This window comes from Arachis hypogaea, chromosome 5, assembly GCF_003086295.3.
Source record: "Arachis hypogaea cultivar Tifrunner chromosome 5, arahy.Tifrunner.gnm2.J5K5, whole genome shotgun sequence".
Lineage (NCBI taxonomy): Eukaryota > Viridiplantae > Streptophyta > Magnoliopsida > Fabales > Fabaceae > Arachis > Arachis hypogaea.
Genome location: NC_092040.1, coordinates 32,470,429 through 32,488,931, shown reverse-complemented (window position 1 = coordinate 32,488,931; position 18,503 = coordinate 32,470,429). Strand labels below are relative to the sequence as shown.

The following is an 18,503-nucleotide window of genomic DNA, read 5'->3' as shown; positions in this document are numbered from 1 at the left end:
CCTTTTCATGATACAAAACTGTAAGTAGTAATTTTTATATATTATTGTCTTATTTTGATTGAGATTATATATATATATATTTTTTTAATTTTATCAATAGAAATAGTAATATAAATTATAACACCGCCCCTCCTAAATAGTTAGCCTAGCTCCGCCCCTGCCTGAACTTGATCAATTGGCCTAGCCTCTAGATCCCAATTACGATGGATAACAATTCCATTGTCACACTTGTTTATGAAGTGTGCACTTCCACTTATATCATACAGATTAGGAGGACCACCAGTCCAATTATGAAACTATTAGATTACATGAGAAATGAGATATGAATATCATAGAGTGATATGGTAGTAACAAGTGAATACAAATAATTAAAAAAAGCAAGAAAAGAAAAAGAAAAAAAAGTTGAAGTTGTATGTTGATTATTACTAACCTGCCTGGGATGTGCAACAAACCAAACATGGCATCCATGAAACTGGGCAAAACGTTTGATTAAGGTAAGCATCTGACTTACATATTCAGTTTCAGTCCTGCAAGTTGCAACAGAAAATCAACAGCAATTAGATATTCTCCGATTGGACAACATTGAGGTACAAGAGAAAGAATGATCAGAGTAACAAAGCAAGGGGAGACATTGGTTTTATTCACGTCAGAAATAAGCATGTATCATGTCTGATAGTGCTCATTAAAAGTGAGATTTGGGCATAAATTTTAGTCCAGCAGACATCAATTCATAGTGCCCAGTCTCAGATAATAAAAAGAAAATATTGCCCAGTCTCTGTTTCTTAGTCTTCTGGTCCAGTAAACTTCAGTCTCATTGCTTTGCTATGTATTCGCTCAAATAGAAAACATATGGCTCGTTATATGGCAGTCCCATGCTGCCCCAGTTCAACATCCGGCAGTCCCATATAACCATGGTTCAAACTCCAGCAGTTTTGTATGGTCCTTAATAAATTTTCGGCAGTCAGTATCGCCCCATTTTCTAGCTAGTTATCTTGTCTTGTTACTTAGCTTTATAGATTATAGATTATATATATATAAAGCGAATCCGTCATCAACCACAATAAAAACACTATCGAATCTTTATAATAGGAAAAATAAATCTAATTGATTCAGCAGGAGGAAAGAAAATTAGCAAGGACAATGTGGATCGAAGCACAATGAAGCAAAGTAGGATCAAAGAACTGAAAAGCAGATCTATGGGAGAAAAGGGGAAATTGAACCTGGTTATACAAGCTGTAGAGGAGAAGAGCGGTGGACTTGGCAAACTTGGAGGTGAGAGCTTTGGTTGGAGAGTTTGATCCCTCAAACCCAAAATACGACGCTGCAGAATAGAATTTACCTGGATATTGCAGACTCGAGCTTCCTCTCATCATTGCCATCTGATTCTTCAATTTACAACTACAATCAATTAAGCTGCTGCTGCTTCTTCTTCGCGGGAGGGACGGACGCGCTGTTTTGTTTTATCACTTTTTTTTTGCCTTTGCTCTTCAATAACTGGAACAAAAAGGAAACAAAAGCTAGACTTACATGTATAAATTTTTTTCACAACACAGAAAAAGGTTTTCCGTTAGAGGAAACAATCAAATTGTGCCCCCATAAATAACATTTTCTCCCCATTACAAGCAAGTGAAACAATAATGCAAAACACCTTTACACACATTATTTGCACCATGTAATAATGCATAAATTAGAGAAGTACTATAAAAAGTTAATTCAAAACCTTTGGATGGTACAACAGCTTGGGGATTCAAAATCAGCCCCTCCCCGCATTATGTCTCTGACTGCTAAATCAATTGAGGAGAGCTTGGGCTTAAACAAAGAAAATAATCCATCACCAGTGTTTGAAGAATTAGAAATGATATAAGGGCAAATAAGAGATGAAACAGTAAAGAACGAACCATACACAATCAATTCCTATAGGGTGCAAAGATCAACCAACCAAACCAAAATTGATATGAACATCAGGCAATAAATACCACGAGAATCCTTAGACACATGCAGTTTTGAAGATGATCTATGGCTGCCTCGATCCATTCCTTTCTTAGGCAAATTAGATACATTATCACTGTTGAATCCTCCATCAGATGTTAGCGCTGAACTCCGATCAAACTAGAAAATCCTAAACCAAAATAGAAAAATCAGAAGGCACAGCATCAGCTCAATAGAAATATATGCATATACTATTCATATATGGCTACAATATAAAATTTTATCAAACTACTCTATTCCTCTTTTAACTTGAATTGCTTTAATAACCTAATTTGAAATTTAATTCTTCCTTTCAATAGAATCTGAGTTTTTCTCTCATTGTTCCATATAGTGAAATAAACTTAGAAAGAAAGTTAGGGGAATAGTGGAACAAAATAGAAGCAGAACAGTTTCAAAAAAGGAAGAAGCAGAGTTACCAGTGAATCTGTCCTGGTTTCGGCGACGGTTGTAACTGGTGGCGGCGTGTGCGATGGCGACCTCCTCTGCCTATTCGGCTCCTCCCAGCAGCAGCTCTATCAATGACAGCAACAGCAAACCCTAATGGCGACGGGAACAGGGTGCGACGGCAAGGACCTTGACCCCAATCGACGGCAGCGGCGGCAGTAGAGCAGGATGGTGCGAGAACGGACCTCCTCCTTCTCCCATGCGTTCATCGTCTTCTACTTCTCTTTCACTCTTCGTCGTTCTTCTCCTTCGTGAGCACGCGCACTCCCTCTCTTCGCGAACTCTCTCTCTCTCTCTTCGGCTTCAGTGGCGACGACGGCAAGCTTAGTGGTGGCGGCGGTGGCAAGATGCGATGGTGAAGACCCGCGTTGAGGACGACGACGGCGCTGGCTTCGCGGTGAGCAGATGCGATCTCCCTCTCTCTTCGCGGTTCTTTCTCTTGCAGTTCTGGCTTTCCGACGGCACGGCAACGCGACGGCGGCGGCGAACCTAGCAGCGCCGGCCCGGCTCCTTCCTCCCTTCCCTCTTCTTCTCCGTTTTTCCCTCTTTTCTCTTTAGGTTTCTCTCTTTCTTTTTTATGCTGTTGCTGAGTGTTGTTGTGTTTTTGGGAAGGAGGAGATTGAAATATTGTCAAAAAAAAGGTAAATTAGCTTCGGTTCTTAAAAATTTGTGGCAAAATAGAGCAATCTGGAGCGGTTGGGGAGAACGGCCGGCAATTTGGGCCGGCAATAAGGTTATTAGATGCGGACCTTCAAACCGCATGAAGAACGGCAGCAGATCCCTCGAACAGCAGCGCTCTGAAAAAGGGGCTGGTGTTTTAGCGCAGCTAACACCCGGTTCTCTTGTAGTGAAATATATTAATAACTAATTGTAATGACTGATTATAGTGTACAAATAAGTACCAAATTTGAATCCTATCGTATAATATACAATGGTAAAAGGCCACACCCAAAATGAAGTACGAAAATAGAGGAGGCTATAATAGAGATGCATATGATCCAATCCAAGATCCAACCTTAAATATGACTCGGTATTTTATCGGATTTGTCTTTTTTACGATGTATTCTTTCGGACCATGTTTTAGGTAGATCAGATCGAATATGAAATCATGTTCCAAAACTAAAACAATATATTTTTGTAAAAGAGCAATGCTAAGGGGCCAGTAATTTTTGTGATTGTTAGCCATCAACTAGCCATCAATGATGATTTGATGGTGTGAGATTGATGTGAGATTTCATCCAATGGCTCACCTTCCTCTGCTAGTTACATGCTGGCCAAAATTCAATAAAACTGCTGGTCTCCTAGACTTTTCCTTTGTAAAATTAGTAATGAAATGTGATACTTTTATGCTTTAATTAAATTTTTTATATTATATATTATTTTTGTTTCATAATAATTTATTTTGGTATAAATATTATGCAATATATGCTATTTAATATTTAAGCATAAGATTTTACTACGATTTATGAGAACACATTTTGTTTGTATTTTTTCATAATTAATTTGATGATTAAATCTATTTAACATAATTAAATATTTTTAAACTAGAATTTAATATTGTCACCTTGATTTATGTTTTTTTCTTTTTGGTAAATTATCATCCATTAATAGTTAAATTAGCCCTTCAAATTTTACTCAATAGCCAAATTAATTCCAAATTTTACACAAAATGAAATTGGTCTTCCAAATCACTTCGGGAAAGGAGGAACGCAACCGATGTTGATAAATTTGGAGACTAATTTGATTTAATAAAAATTTGAAGAACGAATTTAACCAATGAGTAAAATTTGAGGATAATTTAAAAATAGCATACGATAAATAAGTAACATTAATTAAAGAACATTGATATCAACTCCCATAAATTTGTTTCTCAGTATATATGACTCATTCTAATAAGTACTACCTCCTTGTTAATTAAACAAATCTTAATTTTCTATTTATTATATTTTATATTAATTTTAATGAGATAAAATATTATTGTTGTGTATTATATTTTATATCAACTAGTGTATGTTTTCGTTCCCGTGTCTCATAAAATTATATAATTTTTTTATTAATTTTAAATAAAAAATATACATAGTAATTATTATTGTAAATATTTTACAATTTAAAAATATTAAAAATAATTAATATTTATTTTAATCAATTTAAATTTATTGAATAGTCATTTCATTTGTCCGTTTAAGCAAATATTTAGAATTTGAATCTCGCCTTGTGTATATCACAATCCATTAGTTAGCGACAGACCCTTAATAAATAGAGCATTAATATGTGGTGGATTAATTCTCGACTTGCCAAGTTAGGAAATCCATAGAAAAAAATTGTATTTGTCTTTAAAATAGATTAATTTTTCATTAATAAAAATACTTATGAATTTTTGTCTTTGTTGAAATTTACTTGGGACAATTTTATTTATTGCTATCGTATTCATTCTTGAAATTAAAATAATATGATCAACATTATTACTTGTTAAAACTTCACATTTTATGAAATAATTTTTAAATTTTCAAATTCATAAACTTATGTTATTACAAAAGTTATTAGATTGATTAATATTTTTTGATAATATGGTGTATCGAAACACCATCGTTGAGTATTAGTTAGTGTGAAAAGAAACCGATAACAACTTTTGTTATTCAATATATAATTTATTCTATTGAAAAATAAATTAATATGGTAATGAGGACTCAGAGGAGCGTGAGAAACCCACTTTCCATCCCTCATTTCTATTTAAAAAAATGACCCCGTTCTTTCTCCGTCATTGCAAGTTCCTGTTTAATTACCCCTTAGAGAACGTAGATCTCTTCGGGTATCTACGAATATTCTTTGAAAATTTTTAAAAAAATTAACACAAAAAGACATAATATAATAAATCATAAAATAATCAATTCAATAGAATTCAACATAATTTATAACATATTCGTTATGAAAAATAATATTTCAAAAGGAGAAAACATAAAAAAATAATCCAACATAATAACATAACATAATTTTTTAGGACGATACTGAGCGACATAGTGACAAACTTGATGAGAGGTAGAGAAAGTGAGTTAGAGAGAGAGGATCAAGGCTGAGAATGAGTCTGGAAGAAAAAGAAAAAATTTGAATTGGAGGCAGAAATTAGGATTACTAAATTCAAGAAATGGATTTACGTATATATAAATTAGGATAAATTAATAATTTCATATTCGCGTATATTTAATAAGTTTCATGGGGCGGGTACTTATGTCCATTCCCTTATTAGGAGTGGAAAACGGGAAAGTCTGTCTTGTCTCGCCAAAAACCCGCCCCGCCTAGTAAGACGGTCCTAAATTTTCTCCCCGTCCGTCTAATGGTAGGCTGGCGGGATCTCCTTTTTTTTATAAGCCATTAAATATTAAACAATATATATAATTTCACAACAATTTCAATAAATTTATAATTTCTAAAAATATAAAAAAATTATAATTTTTAAATTCATGTACATTAACGTCTTTATAATTATAAATATGTAATAAATATAATTATAAATACTATTTTTTTAAACAAAATAATAAAACCAGCATTGTCCAAAGCAAAACAAATATTATCTAAAATATAACTTAAAACTTTTTCAATTATCATCTTCATCAATTTGTAGATCAATAACATCATAGAAATTTGTAAAAAAAATAGCTCTACCAAAATAAAAGCTTGGCCCAGCAGAAAAGCCTGTCCCGTCCCGCCGAAGCCCGCCAAATTCCGTAGATTAGGCGGTGCAGGGTAGGCGGGATTTTTAAGTTTAGTGGCCATAAATTTCCAGCCCAACCCGCATTTTTTGGCGGGTTATACGACCAGCTCGACAAATTTCGACCTGTTTGCTACCCCTAGTCCCCATTCATTTTCGCATGGCAGGTCGTGAGGATTTCAGGGGCCCCATCTAGCTCCAAAATGCGAGTAATCCCTGCAAATACCCGTTTCGGCTGTTTTTGTGATAATCCTTATTGCTAGCATTCATTGGTTCGTGACGTGGAGCTATTCTAGCCACTCAATAAATTCTTAGATAATCAAAGTTTAGGTTATATCATTTTTATAAAGTTACATGTATCCTTGTTATAACAATATTAATAAAAGATAAATGGATAAACACTAAATTATTGTTTGGATATAAGATAACAAATAAGAGGAAAGAAAATAGAAAGAAAAGTATATTTTTTTGTGTGCTGTTTAGATGAAAAAAATGAATGAAAAGAAAATAGAGGAAAAAATTTCTTTTGCTTGAATGGAAGGAAAAGTAAGAAGAGAAAAAAATTATAATAGAGAAAAATTATATTAATGTTTTTATATATTATATATAAATTATATTTCAAATGGTAACTCTGTATTTTTATCCATGTTTGCACTTTTGAATCAGTTTTCTTCGCAACTTTAAAGAGAAAAAATTTACGTGAGCTTCATATACACTTTTATGTTTTTCATTCAATTTCTTTGTTGAACCAAATAATGAAAAATTGATTTTTCCATCCATTTTCTTCCATAGCATGTTATTTCTCTACAAATTCTTCTAATCTAAACAATGCATAAATATGTCACATTTTTTTATATATATAACAATAACTAATATCACATATTAGGCTAATTTATGTTGATAAATCAAAGTCACCCTAAAATTACCTGAATCCCCTAAATCCAATAACGTTGCCTAGTTGTCTCTATTTAAATCGAATTTAATAAATTTGAATATGGATAATAATTAATAAATCTAATTTATATTTAATAATTTACCTCTAACTTATGGTAAAAATGTAAGATATGATGCCAAAAAAAAAAAACTAAAGCATCATAAATTTTTTACTAACAAAAAAAATTTTTGTTTTTTATTTTTTGGACACGTATCTATCTTTTTAAGTTATACATTTTGATTTATATAAATTAATGATAATTAAATGTAAAAGAAATACTAATTAATAAAGGAATAAATTTAAGATAAACATGTTCTAAACAAATTGAAATAAAATAAAGACTTTTAATTATGATCATTAATTATAATTATATATATTTACTTCAAGATTTATACTTCGAAAATACAGTATATTAATATTTTGTATTTTTATTTTTTAATTTTATACTATCACAAACATTAGTTGCTCTCCAATAATGACAATACTTTTAAAAAAATAAACATAACTAAATTATCTTAAAATTATATAATAATTTTTAACATAACAAAAAAAATATATAATTACCTAAAATATAATATTTATGTAATAACTGAAATTTAATTGTCAATATAAAGTAATATATAATATCATTTCATAATCAAATAAGTGTTTAATCGAAGAATTTAATATTTATATAATAATATGACAAAATAAATTAAAGTTTGAGTTTAATCATAGCAAACGTTCAAGTTTAAATTTTTATAAATTAATTTATTTGTGTTAAAGTGAATTGCGCAATAAAAAATTCATAAAAATTTCATATATTGAAGTAGACAATAATTTATTTGTAAATACAAAAAGTGTATTGAATAAGTAAGAAATTATTTTATTTTAATTTGGTCCATAATTCACATGATTTGAATTTAGCTCAATATATATGATTTGATTTGATTTGATTATTAGTTGAAAGTATCTCAGTTGCCTATTTTATTCATAGATTTATTATTTTAATGACTAATAAATTAATCAAATTAATTAATTAGTACACACAATAAATTTGGGTTAATAAATTTTAAAAAATAAATTAAAAATACTAACAGAATATTAAAATAAATAAATTATAAAATACTACCAATCAAATTGATATAAATTACAATAAATTATATAATATTTAAATATTTTATCAAATTAATTAGTTGATATAGTTAATTTATCGTAATAACTTATAGTTAATGAGTTAAAAGAAATAAATCGAAAAATATTCTTAGAAGCATGCTACGTCAGGTTCATCATTAAGTACAAAAATTCGATTTTTATATAATAAAATAGATAAATTTAAATGCGTAATATTATTCTTATTAAAATTATCTAATTATATTTATGCAACTTAAACTTTTAGAGAAGATTATTACTGACATCTTATTGGTCAAAAAACTTATTAATGACTCTAGAGTCTAGATAACTTGATGTGAATTTTTTTTATATTCTACATTAAGTTTAGATAAAAAAATTAGTTTTGACATATAATTGAAAACTTAAAATGCAATTAATAAAAAAATTTTATCTATAATTATTAATAAGATATAATCTAAATATAATAAAAAATAAATCATATAAATAGAGATTTTGTATAATAGGTAGAGTTAAATTCAAGAATAACGATGTTTTTTAATTAATTTTTTTAATTTATTCAATAATAATAATAATAATAATAATAATAATAATAATAATAATAATAATAATAATAATAATAATATATTTGTCTAACTTAATTTAATTTTCTCGTAGACAATTTCTAATATATTTTATATTCATCTACATTTAAAAAAAAGAAAAAAAATGAAGGATATATAATCTTTAACACGGTGCTCTTTTAGATATTTAGAAATCTGGAAAAAAAAAACCTTGAAAAACCAAATAGCCACCTAACTTTTCTTGCCCTCAATTCTATGATCTCACTCCCAAAACCTCAGGAGAGTAGAATATTGCTTGACTTGCTTTCGAATGCAATAGAGAAGAATATGCAACTTCCATCTCGTCGCCGTTATTCCACCTGTCCAAGCACTACTGTTGTCGTGTCTGCTTTGTCGCCGTGTGCGTTGTTATGCGTCATCCAATTTAATGAATTTAATTAGAATAAATAATAAATTATTTATTTTATTTTAGATTTCATAAATGAAAAAATTAATTCACTGATATAATGAATTACAATTAACGTAGTCTAATTAATTAAGTAATATAAATTTTAATAAATTATATTAATATTTAAATATCCAATCAAATCAATTAGTTAATATAATTAAGTCATTATAATAAATTGTATTTAATGAGTTAAAATAATTAAATCGAGAAACACTCTCTGGAGTATGCTATGTCAGCTCTATCATTAAGTGCAGAAACTCAATATTTATATAATAAAATAAATAAATAGAATAAATAAGTAAGTAAGTATTTGCACTATTATACTTCTTGTTCTACATGATGACTTAAGATATTTGTTTTGTATGTTAAATAATATAAATAATATTTTGTATCTTATATTCATTAAATATTGATATTAAGATGAGAAAATTATGTAATAAATTTTATAAATAGTAATTATAAAAAATAAATAATTATTTATTATATATAATAATTCTTGGTATACATAGGATCAGATCATGTATATATTAAGATATCGATTTTAATTATGTGAGTAATTATTGTTATTTTTAATTTTTTATTATATTAGTAAATAATATTTAAAACTAAAAGAAAAAATAACTAAAAATAAAATTTTCTTAATTTGAATAAAAACTCTCTTATAAATATAGTAAAAATATAAGATGTGATATAGAAAAAAAGTTAAAGCGACATAAATTTTTACTAAAAATAAAAATATTTTTTTGTTCATTTTTTTTAGACACGTAACTATTTTATTCAAGGTATAAATTTTAATTGATATTTTATAAAAAAAAGCAATCAATACAAAAATAAAACTTAAATAAGGCAAATATGTTCTGAACAAAATTAGAATAAAATAAAAACTCCAATTATAACTTTTAATCATAATCATATATATTTATTTTAAGATTTATACTTCGAAAATTCAAAATATTAATATTTTGTATTTTTTATTTTTTTCAATTTTAAACTATTATAAATATTTGTTGTTCTCTAATAATAGTAATCTTTTTAAAAGAATAAACATAATTAAATAATTTTAAAAATATATAATAATTTTTAAAATAACAAAAAATGTACAATTACCTAAAATATATTATTTTTACGTAGCAATTGAAATTTAATTGCTAATATAAAAATTATATATAATTGTTTAATCAAAGAATTTAATATTTATATAATATAAAAAATAAATTAAAATTTGAGCTTAATCATAGTAATCGCTCAAGTTTAAATTTTTATAAATCAAATGTAGAAGAACTAAATCATAATCCGTTTTTGCCAAACAAAAGAGCCTGGAGGCGTATCTCCCGATGGTCAACTGAAGGCGACTTCACCCTTGGCCTTTGTCCCGAAGAATCACTCAAAGAAATGCTTTTTATGCCACACCCTGGCTCTCCGAACCAAGCTAGATAGTCTCCTATCACTAGGCTCACCAACCGACCACAGAGGCGGGATGAGCCTTAGGATCAGTTGATAAAGGATCTGATTCTCATTCACCCAAAGCTAGGCATCAAAATTTCTTTCCGATCCGGACTCTTTCTTTGTAAGAAAGAGTTGAACATAGTGAGACTAAGCTGGCTTCTATCCCAACAGCGAGTAAGGACCCAAGGCAAGGTGACGAAGGTAAGAGGGAAAGTGCGTTATTCTTGCGGGGACCTTTTTTGTTCTTATCATATCGGTGATAGCACTGAAGCAGCTCACGACGTCAGATTTCCACAAGGGAATCCCTTAACGTACGGATTATCATTTTTTTCTCGAAGTAACTTATACAATGAAAAATTCCTAACGCATTATTGATACTCAAATAATTAGAAATAATATATTAATAAATAAAAAGTATTATTAAAAGTTAAATATACAGATAAAAAATTATAACTTACAAAAATATCTCTAAAATTTATTACATAAATATTAAAAGTCATGTATTTATATAAATTAAATTATATTAAATTGTAAGATATTTAGATATTTAATTAAATTTAAAAATAAATGATATGCTAATTCAAATAATTTAGATTGAAGATAAAATATATATATATAATCATATTATATCATATAACATAACATTTCTATAAGTTTCTTTTATAAGAGATTTAATACAAAAATATTTATCATCATCTGTTTAACGTAACAATTTAAATTTAGGAGAATTGTTCCAAAAAATACATTTTTTGAATTATTTATTGTTAATATCAGGTCAATTTCATAACATTCAATAATAACATAAATGATTATATCTGAACCACAAAGTTAACCTAAAATAAAATAAAGAAATTGATGAGAACAAAATATTAAGACAAAAAATGATTAGAAGCATAAAAATAGAGAAAAAAATATAAAATTTAAATAATGTCAAAATGAATCTAATATATAAAGATGTGAATTGTAAAAATAGAGGGATACATATATAAAGAAGAATTGCATGCACGCATAAACGTTTTTTTTTTTCACTATATCATAATTTGCTCCGGCTATACGATGAATTCAGCGGTAGTCAGCAGCTCCAAAAATTTGCATCGGTACACCTCGAACACATGACCTGATTTCTTAAGCTGCAAGTATGCCGAGCACATTGTCGTCCAATTCCATCAGCAACGGGTAATGCCTAAATTAAGACATTTTCGAGTTATAAACAAACAATCAACGAAATACTATTTATCCATACCTTCTCATTTATCCATAAAAGAAATTTTACGTAAAAAAAGAAGAAGAAAAGAAGAGTTAAAATAGTAAGAACGATAAAAATGATGATTCTTATCATTTTGTTTGGCCGTCTATATATAGAAGACCAGAAAATCATCATTATCTAACAAAATTAATTTGTATTTATTGCATTTAATTTGAATAAGCAAGAAATTATCATACTATGACATGATTTCAATTTGACTTAATACATATAATTTAATTTGATTTAATAATTAGTTAAAAATATCTCAATTGCTTATTTTATTTATATATTTATTGTTTTAATTATTAATAATTTAATCAAATCAATTAATTAATATACATAATTTATACCGAATTTGATTTAATAAATTAAAAAATACTACCAAAATATTAAAAGAAATAAATTAGAAAATACTATTAAAACAAATTGATATAAATTATAATTATTATGTAATATTTAAATATCTAATCAAATCAATTGATATAATTAATCTCATAATAAATTGTATTTAATGAGTTAAAAAAAATAAATCGAAAAACACTCTTAGAAGCATGCCACATCAGCTCCATCATTAAATGTAGAAATCCGACTTTTATATAATAAAATCGAATAGACGTTAATTCATATATAGTATATAAATAAATTTAATTAGAATAAATAACAATTTATTTATTTTATTTTAAACTTTATAAATGAAAAGACTAATTCACTAATATAACGAATTATAATTAATGTAGTATAATTAATTAATATAAATTATAATAAATTATATTAAGAAAAGAAATATTTAAATATCTAATCAAATCAATTAGTTAATATAATTAATTCAGTGCAATAAATTGTATTGAATGAGTTAAAACAATTAAATCGGAAAACACTCTCCGAAACATACCACGTCAGCTTCATCATTAAGTGCAGACATCCGATTTTTATATAATAGAATAGATAGTTCAGATTTTAGTATAGGATTTAAGATATTTTATGTTTTATTTTTCTTTATTTTTTAAGTTCAATAGTTAGTTAATTTTCAGAGATAGTATTGTTCTACTCCTTCCTTTCTACATTACTAATTAATATATGCATGATTTTTGCCGCCTTCTTTCCAGTTCTTCCAAAGGCTATAATGTAGGAAGTTGATTGAACTCATCTACCACCACAATCTAAAGCCGCAACAGCAAAAATCCTTCAAATGATGCAAATGTCGCGATCCCTTGTATCAAGATTTTCTAGAAATAACACTACGCCCACCCATGAAGGGCCTCAAAGGCTCAGGGATAAGGATGGATCCATCTTCTTGCTGGTAATTCTCAAGCAAGCATATTATCATCCGTGGTACTGCACAAGCTGTTGCATTTAGTGTGTGAACAAACTGTGGTGGAGCCAGATTGCTTTTAGACTTTCTCGGGCTTGCAACTGGCGCTTCCAACGGGCGATACCGGATTCCCAACCTACGGCTCTGATAGTCTGTGCAATTTGATGCACTTGAAATCTGTCATAATATCATACAGGAGGTGTAAAAGAAGGCTCAGCAGATTACATCAAAAGAAACACAATCTATATTTGCAAAGGGGAAGATAGCAAGAAGTTGATTTCCAATTCTAACTAAATACCTTAATGCTTCACTACATGTCTACATCACTAACATTTTCTTCACCAAAGAAAGCAGTTACCTTAGTGCAACCAGCCATTGTGGCTATTTAGAAAATTTCCCAATATGAAAATTGAAAAGCAGTAACCTTAGATCAAAGAGGCAAAAAATATTACGCATCATGAGCCTATCAGATAGAAAATGTATCTGCAGTACCTCGCCAAACCGTTCTAAGCCAGGCATCCAAGCCTCCACATCAAATTTACGGTAAGCAGGTGCGCCTAAATCTTCGGAAGCCATATCTAAAATTCTGCAGAAACACAGAATCATACCAAATATAGTAATCAAATCATGGTTAAAATTTAGAAAGGATGTACTTGGGCATAAGTGGTAACTCTTACTTAAAATGTAACCCAAGGGATGAGAACATGTCTTCTTCAATTTTAATAAGCTCTTCATGATAATGTTCACTGTCTTCTGAGCGGCAGAAAATAAACATTTCAACCTTGCTGAACTGGTGAACTCGATAAAGACCCCTGCTCAGTTTTAATTATAATTAGAATTTTAGAATAAAAAGTTACTAATAATCCTTAAATTGCCTCGTCACACCCAATCAGCTCTACAATCAATTACCTTGTTGCACTGCCAGCGGCACCAGCCTCAGTACGGAAGCAATGAGAAAATGCTACATATTTCAGGGGTAACAAAGTTTCAGCAAGTATAGAATCCATATGAAGACCCCCGACAGGTATCTCTGCAGTGCCGATGAGGCATTGGTCACTATCTTCTATGGAATAAACCTGTGTAATTTTGGCATGAAATGAAACATCAAAAGAAGCTATGAACCTCAATCAGAAAAATATAAACATGAAAAATAGACTCTTGGGGGGGAAAACTCAATGGTCATTTTAAGTCTTTGCTGCATAACAAGGTTGGACCCAATTGTGATTATCATTATTACGCCAACCAAGTTGTAAGTCCCATGCTTAACAAAATACAAGAAAAAGATGAAATGACTAAAATAAACATGTTTTCTGAGAGCCTATAAACTGTCTGACTCAGTCAAATTGGTTGTCATTGCCATGACACATTTGTCATCAGCTGTTTATCTTATGTCCAATGTCATGAACTCAAACAATGCAATTGATGAGTAAGAAGCAGATTTCTGTAAAATAGACACTAACAAACCTGTGTATTGTTTCCACGAGGTTGGAAACCACATTTTTCAACAATAGAGGACCGTACAAGTTCAGGCGTTGTTAATGGAGTAAAGCCTCTCTTCATCACTTCTGAGAGTGTCCAATTCACAAGGGCCATCTCTAACAAAACTGCATCATTTTTCAAGTAGTAGAACTTTGACCCACTGACCTGTGAAACAGCATATTAGATGCATCTCACATACAACTGAAGTCTGAATATATTTATTTCTTGTTTTTCCAGATCCAAAGTTCCATGTCAATTGCAAAGTTTACAATAGAAGATAAGAAATAAACTATCATAGTAGCAACACTTGAAAGGAAGTCTTCTAACAATCGCATAGAATAACTAGTATGGAAAAAACAAAGATGGTCTTCTAAATTCATATATGGAACCACCACCCCTGATTACTTTGCCATGAGATAATATGTAGCCTCAAAGGCATGCCTGCATTTCCCAGAAAAACAAGTATCCTAAAGTCTAAGTAAATAGATTCCAACACCTAGTCATGTCCGGTATGTACGGTTTCACCTTCACCTGTTGCAAATAATAGCTAAGGAAATGCCTTAAGTTAACCAAGGTATACCTCTGCAGCTGTGTCGAAATCGAAAAGGCAAAGTTCCTTTCCTAGTTCAAGATGATCCTTGACAGGGAAACTAAACTCTGGAGCGCTGCCAACCTAAGAATTAAGATGATCCATTAACATTTTGAGAATAATTGATGCACTAACAAGCTAAATTTTTAGGAACTGTAGTAACTAAATACCAGCTTCGTTGTCATAGAACTATCCTCTCCACCTATTGGAACATGTGGATGAGTCATGTTTGGTATCCGTTGTGCTTCGAGTTGAAGTTTGTCATTAAGCTTGAGCAGGTCTTCTTCCAAAGCAATGAGTCCTTCCTTCAAATTCTTTCCTGCATGCAAAACGCGAGTGTCTTAAGGAATTGACCTAAAAGGCAGAGCAAAGGTAGTTGGGTGCCAAGAGCACCTTCCTCAATTAGTCTTTGACGCTCAAATTGTTCCATTTTCCCTTTCATCTTGTTTGCTACCGCATTTCTTTCTCCGCGCACTCTCTCAACTTCCTGCTTTCTGGAAACCAATTAGCTGAGCAATTGGGACCAAAAAAACTCCTTTTTTCCTCCCCCTTCCTATGTCTTTGCATTAATCTAATTAGATGACACTATAACATGATTAAGCATGGTAAATCTTAGAAATAACAGGCATTTCAGAACACATGAATTTGGGGAAATTATTATAATGGAGAATGAAGAAATAAGAGTGACCTTTTGAAGATTAAAGAACTGGTCATAGAGTTGAAGGACGAGTTCCAAATCAACATCGGAGTTACGGTTGCGAATGTTGGCAGCAACTGCTTCCTTGTTATCCTTTATCCACTTGAAGTCTATTGCGGCCTTCCAGTGAGACCTCGCACCTTGGTCCTCGACCTTGGTGGTTGATGGTGAAGTGGCGGGAGATGTTTGGACGGCGGCGGAGAGAGGCTTGATGGTGCGGCGAAATGGAAGGTTCTGGAAGGAAGAAGGGTAAGAAGGGAAAGCGAGTTTGAGGCATGAGAGTGAGATGGTTGTCCCGTTCAAACAACCCATCTTCATTGAGTCTTGTGTCTAGTCAGAAGCTCCCACTCAATTTTATCCAAACAAAACGTTAGTTATTGTTTGTTGCACTGATAACAAGGAAACAGATGTGAGAAGAATCGTAAATAATGAGTTAATTATCATTAAATTTATAATTTTTATTATTTTAATTTGAGAGTGAATAAATTTTTATTTGTTTTTACTTTATTAACTTTTTTATTTTAAAAAAACTTGATTTTCAAAATAAATTCTGTCGTTAGCCTAGAGTCCTCTCAATTCTTAGCTGGTCAAAATTTTTTTTTAAACAAAAAAACATATAGTCAACACTTATATCATGAGTGCTAAATATAATGATTTGTATATGTATATTCGATTATTTTGTTCTGTTAATCAAATATTGGCCAAAGGTCATTAGCAAGGTTGCGAGAACTAGACCGTGGAATAACTGGTTTAATAGTTCAAAGAGTCAACCCGAGTTCAATCAGTCTAATCAAATATAAACTAAAAATATTAAAAATTTAACATATACTTTTAAATATTTAAATTCAATTATTTTTAACATGATAAAATTTAAAATTTTACAATTTCATTTAATAAATTATTCATTAAAAGTTTACAAATAACTTTAAACATCAAGATTCATAACTAATAAAAATCAAAATACACATAAATGTCCAAAAAACAAAATCATGTTCTACCACCATCAGTTTATTTCAGTTTCATAAAAACTAAAAAAAAACTAAATAAATAACAACACCATGAACAAGGCAGTGCTTACTAGTTACCATAGCACCATCAACCAAAAATAAAAAATAAACAAAAATCAGAACCAGAATCAACAACTCAAACAAAAAATCAATCTTGTAATTTTCAAGAAATCACTGGAAAGCTTAATAAACAAATAAGATCAAATTGCTAAGCAATCAAAAGATTCAAAACTCAATAGGAGCTAGAGAATCCAATTAACGAACTTCAAACAACAAAAACCTGGAAAATAAACAGAGAATCGAGTTTGAATCCAATATCCATAGAATTAACCCAGAATCCAATATCCATGCAATTAACTCAGAATCCATACAATTGACTCAGAAGTCAGAATATATACAACAATCATATAAAAATTAACTCAGAATATATAAAAATTAACAAACAAAAAAAAGGCAACTGAAGAACTAGTAGATGAGTGCTTACCAGAGAAGAGAAAACGGGCAGAGTCTTTCGCGTGGAAGTTATGGCCGACCAGTGGAACGGATGTGCGGCGAAGAGAAGACGGCCAAGCAGGCACGTTTGCGACGGCAAGGAAACAGGGCTGAGTAGACGTTCGCAACGTCGAGCAGCAGAAAGTTCGGCGGCAACGACGGCACCCTCGGAATCGACGACGAGTTCAGGGCGGCCGACGGCGACGAGGACAGGTCCGGGCTTGATGGCACCCTCGGGCTTGACGACGCGAGGAGGAGCAAGGAGAAACGAGCAGACCCAACACACGGTCTGTCCCCGCCGGCGGCAACAGCAAACTCTACCGGAGGAGAAGAGTTCGGCGATGGGATGGTGGCTGGGTTCGTTAGGGATAGATTTTTGGGCTTTTGGCTATGAGAGAGAAAGGGGCGTGGGTGGGTCTCGGTAGTGGGGAGCTCTATATATATATATATGTTACTAACCGGAAAAAACCTGCCGGTTCTGACGGCTCACCAATTAACCGTCAATTCGGCCGGTTTTTAAACCAATTTTTTGCATATCAAATCTTCATATCAATTGAACTGGACATGTGACCGATTTTTTATTAATCCGATCAAACCGAATGATCCGATTCAATTTTCAAACATTGGTCTTTTGAAATTTTTATACGAAATCCTAAAAGAATTTTACTAATATCAAAACTCATAAAATAATTAAGTGTATTTGAAATAAATTAATGAAACCTATTTTTATTAAGGTGAAAACTCAGGTGAAGTTGATATCTGAGAGTCATTAGATGAAAATTTAGTTAAATCAGTCAAATCATCTAACGGCTCTCAGGTATCAACTTCACGTGAAGTCGACTACATCTGAATTTTTACCTTTTATTAATTAAAAAATGCTAGAAGACCAACAGAAATTATTTTTTGCCAGTAATTTAAGGTTGCGAAAATCAAATCGGTCAATGACTGGTTTAATGATTCAATGATCCCACCAAGGTCAAATTGTGAAAGGAGAAGGAAGGGAGAGGGAAGAAGAGGGAAGGAGATAGTGGTTTTGGTGGT

At 30.6% G+C, this 18,503-nt stretch overlaps 1 protein-coding gene across 3 annotated transcripts; it reads right to left on the bottom strand.

Moving 5' to 3' along the window:
• Nucleotides 1–12,849: 12,849 nt before the first annotated feature.
• On the bottom strand, nt 12,850–17,881 carry LOC112801123 (serine--tRNA ligase, chloroplastic/mitochondrial). Of its 3 annotated transcripts, none has more exons than XM_025843686.2 (10): nt 17,455–17,881; nt 15,955–16,352; nt 15,660–15,837; nt 15,437–15,585; nt 15,258–15,350; nt 14,663–14,842; nt 14,108–14,274; nt 13,876–14,010; nt 13,691–13,784; nt 12,850–13,375 (listed from the first exon to the last, which is right to left on the bottom strand). In XM_025843686.2, exons 3-10 carry the CDS (start codon nt 15,706–15,708, stop codon nt 13,103–13,105), a joined length of 1,140 nt encoding a protein of 379 aa, XP_025699471.1. In that variant the 5' UTR covers nt 15,709–15,837; nt 15,955–16,352; nt 17,455–17,881; the 3' UTR covers nt 12,850–13,102. The 3 variants fall into 3 exon arrangements, with proteins under 3 accessions (XP_025699471.1, XP_025699470.1, XP_025699468.1); XM_025843685.3 differs by having other exon boundaries at nt 15,660–15,851; nt 17,455–17,880; XM_025843683.3 differs by having other exon boundaries at nt 15,660–15,753; nt 17,455–17,880.
• Nucleotides 17,882–18,503: the final 622 nt, after the last annotated feature.

Coding starts and splice junctions, on each gene's coding strand:
- LOC112801123 (XM_025843683.3), bottom strand. CDS start 16,281: ATGAAGATGGGTTGTTTGAACGGGACAACCATCTCACTCTCATGCCTC. Junction 14,275..14,662: donor CTCGTGGAAACAATACACAG/GTTTGTTAGTGT, acceptor AAAATTACACAG/GTTTATTCCATAGAAGATAG. Junction 13,785..13,875: donor TCCCTTGGGTTACATTTTAA/GTAAGAGTTACC, acceptor GTGTTTCTGCAG/AATTTTAGATATGGCTTCCG.